This window comes from Rhinoderma darwinii, chromosome 3 (genome assembly GCF_050947455.1).
Source record: "Rhinoderma darwinii isolate aRhiDar2 chromosome 3, aRhiDar2.hap1, whole genome shotgun sequence".
NCBI lineage: Eukaryota > Metazoa > Chordata > Amphibia > Anura > Rhinodermatidae > Rhinoderma > Rhinoderma darwinii.
The window spans coordinates 143,741,530-143,752,617 of record NC_134689.1 but is presented as its reverse complement, the minus strand read 5'-3'; the positions used below and the strand labels follow the sequence as shown (position 1 = coordinate 143,752,617).

General features: G+C 42.8%; 1 protein-coding gene across 1 annotated transcript; it reads left to right on the top strand.

The window, feature by feature from the left end:
- The first annotated feature begins 2,587 nt into the window (after positions 1-2,587).
- On the top strand, positions 2,588-6,584 carry DUSP6 (dual specificity phosphatase 6). The gene is made up of 3 exons (XM_075856807.1): positions 2,588-3,186; positions 4,222-4,653; positions 5,317-6,584. The coding sequence occupies exons 1-3, from the start codon at positions 2,787-2,789 to the stop codon at positions 5,622-5,624; spliced, it is 1,140 nt and encodes a 379-aa protein (XP_075712922.1). The 5' UTR covers positions 2,588-2,786; the 3' UTR covers positions 5,625-6,584.
- Positions 6,585-11,088: the final 4,504 nt, after the last annotated feature.

Sequence of the window (11,088 nt, the reverse complement as noted above, 5' to 3'; positions counted from 1 at the left end):
GCACTGCACTCATTGTACCCCTTCAAGGCTGTCAACGTCTATTTACTTGCTAACTGCACAGGGCATCGGCAGTTAAAACGTATATAGCCATATGGCAGTCGTGAAGGGGTTAATAATATTTAAAAGTTGAATCGCCTTTTAAAGTGATTATGCTATCTAAACATAATACCCCTTTAATGCAGGAATTAACCCTTTCACTGCCAAGGACATATGTAACATGTCGCTTGCCGCGTCTAAAATATAAGGAGTAGAGCTTAGATATTAGATAGCATCATCTTAAAGCCCAGAATCTTAACCTTCAAATGATACCAGATCATTGCTCTAGGTGTGATATTTAGAGCATGCAGATATCCACGATTTTTAAATCCGCAGCATGTTAATTCAGTTGCAGATTTTCACACTGGACAAAAATTCTTGTCAAAATCTGCATGTAACTCATGTGCATTTCGTTACATATTCTCTGCAAAATGTGCAGTGGAAAAGATCGGGAGCATGTGTACTTCGCCTTACTGTCACCTCTCCTGTACAGCCTTCTGGGGGGTGGGGGACACGATACATGTTATCCCCCTACTTAGCAATGTCACATATAGGGGGTCTTTTTCTTTTCCTACTGGTGTGAGATGAGCAGTTACTCACCCCCTGCGCCTAATCAGACCATTTGTTGACTCTGTGGCGCAAGTGTTTACGATATATGGACCGCAGAGATTTTTGGTCTTTTTAGTTTATTAAACATTATGCCTTAAAGCAAAATTGCATGAAGGTATCCATGAGTGTATAGTCCTGGGTGGCATTTTTACAATGTGCTGGGTGACTTCATGCAGAAAATATATGGGTGTAGAATATTATTTTTCATTCAGATTTTGTGTATTTTAAAAAGTGTGAAAACTGTCACAGCTGCGAAAGGTTTAAAGGAGTAATCTAGTTAAAACGATTGTGTGAAAGCTCATAGAAACATGTGAGAAGACGAAATTAGTGAAGTCTCTGATCTCAGGCCACCTGATTTCCAGAATGAAAGTGGGAAACCTGTCATTGCTTTGAGTTGCCCTTTGTCAGATATTCACAGCAGTGCCCAAGAGGTTTGATCACTCAATGGATCTTTTTCATTCAGGAAATAAGTGGTGGTCCAGGATCACAAACTTCACAAATGTCATGTTCTCACATGCAGGGCCGGCCTTAGGATAGATGGTGCCCCACCCCATCATAAAATAAATGCCCCACAAAAAAGTATAATGCCCCCCACAGTATAATGCAATTTTTAGTGCCCCCTCACACTATAATGCCCTTTATAGTGCCCCTACAAAGTATAATGCCCCCTTTAGTGCCCCCCCACACACAGTATGATGTCCCCTAAGTGCCCCCACACCTTATATTGCCCTCCACACAGTATAATGCTCCTTTAGTGCCCCCCATTCAGTATAATAATAATATTTAATAATATGATATATTATAACTTCTTTAAGGAGAGAGTATTTTGTCCTCTAAGTGTGCCCAAACGTTATAACGCCCCTAAGTGCCTAATGTCCCCTTAGTGCCTCCCCCTTGTAGACAGTGCCATACAGCCCACCACCTCCCTTTGTAGACAATGCCCCCCAAACAAATAAAACCCAAAAATTATACTCACCTAGGCCATGTTCCCGCGACTAATGGAGCTGCTCCACAATGCAGGCCGGCGTGATCCAGTGATGTCATCACGCCGGCCTACGTAGGGATCCTGTCCTTGCGCTTGATACGCTGCAGGCCTGTAGTCTAGTAAATGGCGGAGCAGGGAGATGCCTCTCTGATCTTCCATAGCATTCAATAGTATCTGCATCCTAAGGACGCAGATACTATTGCATGTAGCGTCGCTACCACTGTAGCAGCCGTAACGTCTGCTAGCGCCGCCACCGGGCATGGGGGGCCCCCTCATGCAATGGGCCCCTTAGAAGCCGCTATGGCTACTACTGCGGTAGTTACACCACTGAGGTGCGCCCTGGCGGAAAAGCAGCTGCAGAGTCACCGGGCCCGGGTGCTTCAAAAACACAAGCAGGGGAAGGGAGCCAGCATAGCGCCCCCTTCCATTGCTGGAGTGATGCGCCCTGTGTGATGGCACAGGTCGTACACCCCAAAGGCCGGCTCTTCTCACATGTATGTATGACAAATCAGAAGATTATTTTTCTTTTATAAGGATAGCAATTAATTAACAAAAATAAAATGTGAATATGTGTTTATGTGTAAGCAATAAATCTTTGTACAGGTCTGAGCAGCGGCGGATACGTGAAGTACAATGGTGGCTGCTGCAGACAGGCTGCGCACACTTCTTCACAAAGGGTTATGAGCAGGAACTTTAGGGAAGGCAGCGTGATAACGAGAAGCCCGCTCCCATCCCCCTCTCTCACCCGCTCCGCTTCCTTCCTCACCCCCTCCCCTCCTGGGCCGCTGCTGCTTGTTTGCACTCGGCTGATCCACAGCGGAAATTCCTTTCCGTTTTTGTGAATGACAAACTCATTAACAATTCATCAACACAACCTGTTCCAGCCGGCCCGTCTCCAGGGCAACGAGCGTTCGGGCTGCTCTGATTGGTCGGCGCGCACAATGTATCCATTGAGACGTTCGCTGTTTGTATCCATTCAGTAGTCGCTGCCTGTGGTTGGGCCGTGCGGAGCTGATTGATCACACAGAGGACGAGGCGCGGGAGACGCCGCCACCATTCACTCGGTCCCATTGACAAGGAGGAGCGGATACAGCAGTAGGCAGAGGCCGCTTGCACACCTCAGTTCCTCAGCCGCGCTTCTCTGCCCCTCTCCTCAATGATAGACAAGCTCAGACCCGTGCACCCCAAGTCAGACATGGCGGTCAGCAAGTCGGTGGCCTGGCTGAACGAGCAGCTGGAGCGGGCCAACGAGCGCCTCTTACTGATGGACTGCAGACCGCAGGAGCTCTATGAGTCGTCCCACATCGAGGCGGCCATCAACGTCGCCATCCCGGGCATCATGCTGCGCCGGCTCAAGAAGGGCAACCTGCCCATCAGATCCCTGTTTGCCCGCAGCGAGGACCGGGACACGTTCGCCAGGAGATGCGGCTCAGACGCTGTCATCCTGTATGATGAGAACAGCAGCGAGTGGAATGAGAACACGGGCGGGGAGACGGTGCTGGGGCTGCTCATGAAGAGGCTGAAGGACGAGGGCTGCAAGGCGTACTACCTGGAGGGTGAGTGCCCTGCTGTGTTGGCACCAAATCCGTGCCAGTGTGTCGTGCCCTGTAGACAGGAGTGGCACGCTGCAGCCACAGTCCACACGTTCCAGATAAATAGGGCATCATAGGGGCAAAGCCTGAAGCCGCTTTAGGCAGAGTTGTGTTTGCTATAAATGTGGTCGCTGCTGCTTTATGTCATAGCACATCCTCCAGGCTCCATTATGTATAGAGAATCCACCCTCCATATGTTCAGTGGATCTCACGTCTTGTTGGATTTACAAACATAAAAAAAATAACTACCCAGTGAAAATGTTCACATTTGTAAATTTTATTCAGTTAAACCTTTCCGGTGCGTTTTTTAGTTTTGTATCAATTTGTGTTCATGTCGTAGCGTCTGTCTGCCATTTATTGCCCCCTTCCTAGAGCTAAAGACTTCCCTATATTGTATAAAGGTAACATATTGGGTTTGTGTTTTTAGGTTTACAGATAATTTTCCTGGCGATTATCGCGGCAGCCTTGTGATTCATGTATCTGCACGGGGTGGATTTATTTTATTATTGCACCCCTAGCGATTGATATTTTTCTGGCGAGGTGCGAAGTCTGTGTAGCCTTATCTAAAATGCACTGTAGAATTAAGGTCGGACGTATTTGCATTCCGCAAATGAAGGACTCCAAGCTCTTATCAATAGAGGCGAGCTGTAATGTACAGGGAAATAAGCAAGTTTACTAAGGGTTAACTATACATTTAAAAAAAGTTGAGGGGGGGGGACTTTACGCATATATTGTTTTTCGGTATATTCACACCCAGCAGATTGGTTGTAGAATTTTCTGCGACTGCCCCACTCATCTGAATAGCGCTGCAATCCATGCACCTACTGCAGAAACCGCGCTATTTAGTTGAATGGAACTGACTTTCTGTCGCAGAAATTTCTGTAACAAAATCTGCCGTGTGTGTGAATTTGCCCCAAGGTCTCAGCTCCTTGATTTAGTGTTGTCTTGAGATTTGTACACCGATCTATATATATTTTTTTGCTTTTTCTCCTATTGCAGGTGGCTTTAACAAGTTCCAGGCAGAGTTCCCAGTGCATTGTGAAACCAATCTGGATAGTTCCTGCAGCAGTAGTTCTCCTCCAGTCCTAGGTTTGGGAGGCCTCCGCATCAGCTCAGATTCTTCATCAGATATCGAATCTGATATTGACCGGGACCCCAACAGTGCTACAGACTCTGACGGTAGCCCCCTCTCCAACACGCAACCTTCATTCCCAGTTGAAATACTGCCCTACTTGTACCTTGGATGTGCCAAGGATTCCACCAACCTGGATATTTTAGAAGAATTTGGCATTAAGTACATCCTGAACGTGACCCCTAACTTGCCTAACCTCTTTGAAAACGCTGGAGAGTTCAGATACAAGCAGATTCCTATATCGGACCACTGGAGCCAAAACCTTTCTCAGTTTTTTCCGGAAGCAATCTCCTTTATTGGTGAGTATTGATGTTTTATTTCGGTTAAGCGTGTCAATAATTATAGTATAGACTTGTGATTTTCCCCTTTAAATTCTCAGTAGAGTCTTGGAGCTGTGAACTTTCATCTTCCTAGCATAGGGCAATGGTAATATGAGCGCGGCAGGAAGAGAATGTTGGCTGGAAGCCACGCAGAACCTAATCTCTAAGCATTGTAGTTAGTTTCCTCTTACAAAGGAACTCATTTTAGAGCAATGTTGACATCCTGTTCCTCTTAATGGGTGACTGTCCCCTGTGACTTCCCTCTTTCTCTTGAAATGTCTGAATAAACCCATTGTTGACTGCAATTGAATTCCTAATGTAGAAAAAAATAGGGAGGGGGAATAAAGCCACATTTCCACTCCATGTTTATCAACAGGGGAAGAAGTGACTTTAGAGGTGGTTTTTGGGTCTTTCTCCTCCGTGTTCCCTCCTTTCTATCCCCTTCCGCACATCAGAGCTTCTCATGTCTCTCCGAGGTGGGCTGCCATATAGTTGGCTGTGGCAGCTAGATGCCCCGTGATACCAACTTCTTTAACGTTGCTAAAAGCATGATAAAATCTAGTGTTTAGGAGCGAGAGAACTTTTGAAATGTACAGTTCGTCCTGTTGCTTAAACTAAAATTTCTGTTTTCTCTCCTTCCAGATGAAGCACGAGGAAAAAGCTGTGGTGTACTAGTACACTGCCTGGCTGGAATCAGTCGATCGGTCACGGTAACAGTGGCCTACCTCATGCAAAAGCTGAACCTTTCCATGAATGATGCCTACGACATAGTCAAGATGAAGAAATCCAACATCTCACCCAACTTTAACTTCATGGGTCAGCTACTGGATTTTGAAAGGACATTGGGTCTTAGTAGTCCTTGTGACAATCGAGTCCCTCCTCAACAATTATACTTCACAAGTCCAGCCAATCAAAATGTCTTTAAAGTTGATTCTCTGCAATCCACGTGAGACATGGTTTACTAGGTGTTCAGGTGATAATCATTCCTTAAAAGAAATGTTTCTCTTTAAGCCTGTCAAAAGTTTTTGACAGCTGTCATTGCTCTTAGGAGGTGATACCTGTGAATCAAGATTCTTAAAGTTGCAGTGGGAGAGATGGTTCATCTTTCCAGAGCATGAAGAAGGCCTTGGGAAGCTTACATGAGAGCACTGCCTTAGAAATGCCGTGGCTTAAGATCCAAAAAGTAGCATTGGACTCGTATTAATCCATCAAAGATATGGATGAACAATATATACATATGTCTTCTGTGAAGGCTGGTTCTCCTGAAACATTGAAGGAGCCAAAGAAATGCATTTAAACTTCTGATGAATTTTTGAAGTACTTGGCTTTGTTTTTATTCATATTTACAAAGTACTATACATATCCACTTTTATATGTAGCACTGTCAATATTTTTACCTATAAAATGAGGTGGCCTGAACTTTTAAGTGTAGCTTATATGATAAAAGAGGAATCCACAATTTTTGGCATTTCTACTTTTTTTCTATCATGGTATCTATCCGTTGGCAACAAAAGGATTGTGTAACTGTTATGCACAAAAGTAGAGTTTTCAACTTTATAATTGTAATTCTAAATTCACATTAATGTAACATTGTTTCTTGCCTGAGCTTTGTGAACCACACAGTGGTTATGTTTAATCTTTTACTTGCTCTGAAACTTCTCAATGTGAATGACCTCTGTCCTTAGGGAGCCTCACCTCAAATGCTATATGGTATGTATGAGATGCTTCTTCTTTTCTGGACTGTGTAAACTGGAAGTATGTATGTACCAGTGACTTGCAAAGCTTAGATTGCACATTTATTGCCAATAAGGGAGATTATTGCACTCCCGAATGTCCACGGAGTAAAGTTTTAAAATGAAATTTATTATAGATCTTTAAATTATTAATAAATCACTATTTTGTTTATTGAACTATTTGGAGTTTTGCTTTTATTTATACTCTTTAAACCTTGTACAGAAAGCTGCACATACAGTATGTATTTTACCTGTAACTGTCCACATCATGGATGTAACAGCCGGACTCCGCAGAGTTGAACAGAACTTACAGCAGCACAGTGATCTACAGTGCTGTAAGTTTGGATCAGTAGAGCCACAGACGGTGGCGGTGTTATGTTTAGTCATTTAAAAAGTGCAATGTAGCGCAACCAGAAGTTATTGCCACTGGAAAGGACGTTTGCAATACAGGTCAAGTAAGGCCATAAACCAATATCTATCATTCCCTGAGTAAATGTCACACTTCTGCCGCTTTGGCACATTCAATCTTTAAATGTTATCTCCTGCTAGAAGACATAAGATGTCTCTTCACCTTTACTGTGCACATTTATTTTCCAAATGTCTCTTCATACTTAGGTGTTTGATCTTGCATGATGAGAGAACACACATGGTCTCAGTTATCACTGTGCTAGAAGAGAAAGGGATAGGTGACAATTGCTAGGTGGTTTTGGAAGCTGTTTGATGGGGGGGGGGGGGGGGGATTAATTTCTAAGGTCATAAGACTAGATATATAATTACACATAATAGCTATATATGTGTATATATACATACACACATATATCAGCTGCTTTCCTCACCAGGTCCGAATACGTAAAATATATTTAACATGTATGTTTATGCAACTCTAGAGATTTGAGAAGAGCCACAACATTTAATTCATAACGCCCCCCAGAATATTTCCTGGGATTTTCTGTAGGAGTATGAATAAGATCAATGTTATAAAGCGTAAATGTAATTCTCTTTCCCCCCCCCCCCCCCCCAACGATTTCATAGATGGTGGTCACACCTGGAGTGAGGTAATACTGCCTATGAACTTGATAGATCACACACATATATATATATATATATATATAATTTTATTTTTTCAAAAAGGTACTCTATGGACCAATAGAAATTGTGTGTGTGCATGAGCTCCTAATTCTTAGCTAGAAAGTGACCATATTATTTTTTATTTTTTTTGCTTGTAAAACTTTAGTGTTTTTAGCAGCTGTAGAAGTGGTAACCATTTAAGGCAAGTAAGCGTATCGGGATGGAAACATCGACTTCATAGAGAGGGGGCTTTCTATAATGCCCAACCACTAGTAGTGATTCAAATAATACGGTTATTAGCGTGTATTTTATATCTTCCATTTCTCACACATGCTTGTTGATTTTGGTGGAATAGGCTTTTTTTTATTTTTTTTTTTCCCTCCATAGCTACTTTTGTTGCAAACGGTTAAATCGCACAAGTCTCAGGAAAATAGAATGACCTACTGTGAAAGGTGGCTGTGGAGAAATTTAACAGCCCCAATCTTGTTTTATACTACTTCTCTTGGCATCTATATCCTGTTGTGTTCAAAGTACAGATTTGCTAGCAACTCTGGCAATTTCCTGTCCAGCTGTATTTTCAATTTCTTATTTAAATATGCCCTGCAGATAATTTTAGCCAGAGTTTCCTCTTTTTGGGTTATTAATCTCACTTCCTCGAAGGACTTTGTGTATGTTCATGCCATTCTATAAAAATCAACAGATGGCAGGTCTACCGCCATTTCCTTGTGATTTTCTATGGGTTGTATTTTCTTTGTCAAATATATGTACAGTGTGCACATAGAAGTGGTGCAAAGAGAAACCCTAAATACAATCAAGAAACTCGCGTAACAAAGCACGCAAGTCATTAGTAATTTCACAACACAATGTAAAAAGAAAAAAAAAAAATTATTTTCATCATGCAACAAAAACATACAAAACACTGGTAGAATCAAGTCCCGGTTCAAAATAAGACACGAGACCAGCACTAATACAATACATATATACACACTAGCCCCACCCAGCAGGAGAATCAATTATGATAAAAAATGCAATGTAACAAATGGTACACTAATAGAATATATAAAGTGCAATATACAATACCAACTCTGGCTACCCAAGATGAAAAAGCCTGTGTGAGGTAAAGCAGCTGGGTAGGCACGGAGTGTGAAGCTGGCCTCAATCCTTTTCCCTCGTGCGTATCGCGGGAGGACCCTGGCTACCTTTAGCGGTCTGTTAAAAACGTTAGTGTGTTCTTTGTTCGGCTCCTTCTGAAATTAATAGTGTTGGTGAGATTCTATATGTGATTACCACAGTTGAGGAGTGCCTTTCAAGTGAAGACGTCTCTGGGTGAACTAAACCTGTTCAGTTCCTATGAGCCCCACTTTCACAGCGTGCTTGCCGGTTCTAAACTAGTTTTCTGGTGCTTTCTTAGTAGACGTCCATCTAAATGTTTAAGGCTTCCTTTGCACAGGTTCTTTTTTTTGTTTGCTTTAGTGACGTTTTGTACATGCATTTTTTGAAGTCTTCTAGAGAGGCCTATGAGAAAATCGCCATACCTAGAGCATTATGCCTTTTGAAATCGGCTGCTGACCCCAAAAATATTTTACCAATGACTTCTAGCTAACATCTGGCCGCAGCGGTTTATGGGATAAAAAAAACGCATTTAAAAAAAAGCAAGCAAACTGTATTTTGCAGGATATTGCCAGGACTGGAGGTGTTTACATATTGACACAAGGAAGAGGGGAGAACACTCTCTAGGGCAAAGTTATAAAGTTTCCATCCTTGCTTTGTTTGCCTTCCAATCCTCATTTTGATCAGAAGAGAATATGAAATGTTAAATACTTTTGTGTCAAAAAAGACAAAAGTATAATAGGTATGATACCTACGTGATATGCCTAACAGATTTTCATAGTGAGGTTGTATCAGGGTTTTATGTTCAGTTCCTTTCAGCAGCCGAGTATTCAGTTTTACCACTCTCTAGTTTAGGGCTTACATCTGGCGTTGGTTTTATTTTTTTTCTGAGGGAACAAAGGATTAAGCATGTTGAATTCCAACATGCCTGATCTTTCATTTCCCCCACTGCAGACATCTGTGGGCAGTCAAGCTGCGCTCATACACATTTGATTGACTGCTTAATCTGTTAAAAGCCAGCTAATTTGTCTTCCTCAGGCTTTAATGAAAATTTAGGATACCATAAGAACACTTGTTACTAAAGTTTAGATGGAATCACTTAACAAGATTCTGCTAACATGGACATTAACTTTTCAACCAATGTGTAATCTAATAGTAAACCTGATATATATCAACTTTGTAACTTCCTGTTAAAAATGTGGTTGTTTTGTCCATGCAAATTCTGTGTGAAGGGGCAGACTCGGTGTCTTTCTTCTTCTTGTAATTTGCTGTCCACCCCCTGTTGTCAAGAAAAATCTGTTCCTAGTTACAGAGCAGAGGAGACCGACTGCAGGAATTTGGGATGTATCTCTTCACAGCCTGCCCATAGAAGTCTCTGGAGAGGGGACCAAGTTTAGAAAGGCAGACACGCTGCCCATATAAGTCTATAGAGAGGGGAGGGGCAGCAGGAGCAGAGACACTGATGCATCCCTTAGTAATCAAGGGGAAGGGGGAGCAGAGACACAGACATTGGCCATAGAGTGGGAGGAGAGAGCAGAGAGAGAGACATAGATGCTGCTGCCCATAGAAGTCTCTGTAGAAGAAAAAAGGAGCCTAAGCAGAGAGAGACACAGACACACTGCCTATAGAGCAGGAGGAGACAGCTGGTAAGCATTATGTCACCCCAGTGCTGAATTCTAAGCTAAACTACTCATTACGGCTATATGATGTCCCCAATGCTGCTGGAGCTTCTACATACATGTGATAACTAGAGATAGGATTCTCCGCTTCTCTATGTGCGCCGTGTATAGAAGGCATAGTAGCAGTTAGGCTCCGTCCACTAGCTTAGAGAAAACAGAATTAGGCTGGGTTCACACGACCTATTTTCAGACGTAAACGAGGCGTATTATGCCTCGTTTTACGTCTGAAAAAAGGGCTCCAATACGTCGGCAAACATCTGCCCATTCATTTGAATGGGTTTGCCGACGTACTGTGCCTACGAAATGTAATTTACGCGTCGTCGTTTGACAGTTGTCAAAAGACGACGCGTAAAATTACAGCCTCATCAAAAGAAGTGCAGGACACATCTTGGGACGTTTTTGGAGCCGTTTTCTCATAGACTCTATTGAAAATAGCTCAAAAAACGTCTGAAAATCAGGTGCTGTTTTCTGTTGAAAACAGCTCCGTATTTTCAGACGTTTTTGGCTCAGCGTGTGAACATACCCTCAGAGATAGAGCTTGCAGAGAATTAAACTGCTAAATAATGGAACATACAAGTCATACATTGGCCAGAAATAGTATTGTTTTTCATATACACACAGCTTACGTTGAAAAGACACTTGAAAAGTTAGATACTCTTTAACCCGTTAGTGACCGGCCCATCGTGTTTCTACGTCGGTCACTAACGGGTCTTATTCCGATGCCATATAGTCTTTTTACGTCGCGGCATCGGAATAAGTAAACAGAGCAGGGAGCTGTCAAATCTCCCTGCTCTCAGCTGCTAGAGGCAGCTGGGAGCGTCCCC

Coding starts and splice junctions, on each gene's coding strand:
- DUSP6 (XM_075856807.1), top strand. CDS start 2,787: ATGATAGACAAGCTCAGACCCGTGCACCCCAAGTCAGACATGGCGGTC. Junction 3,187..4,221: donor CAAGGCGTACTACCTGGAGG/GTGAGTGCCCTG, acceptor CTCCTATTGCAG/GTGGCTTTAACAAGTTCCAG. Junction 4,654..5,316: donor GGAAGCAATCTCCTTTATTG/GTGAGTATTGAT, acceptor CTCTCCTTCCAG/ATGAAGCACGAGGAAAAAGC.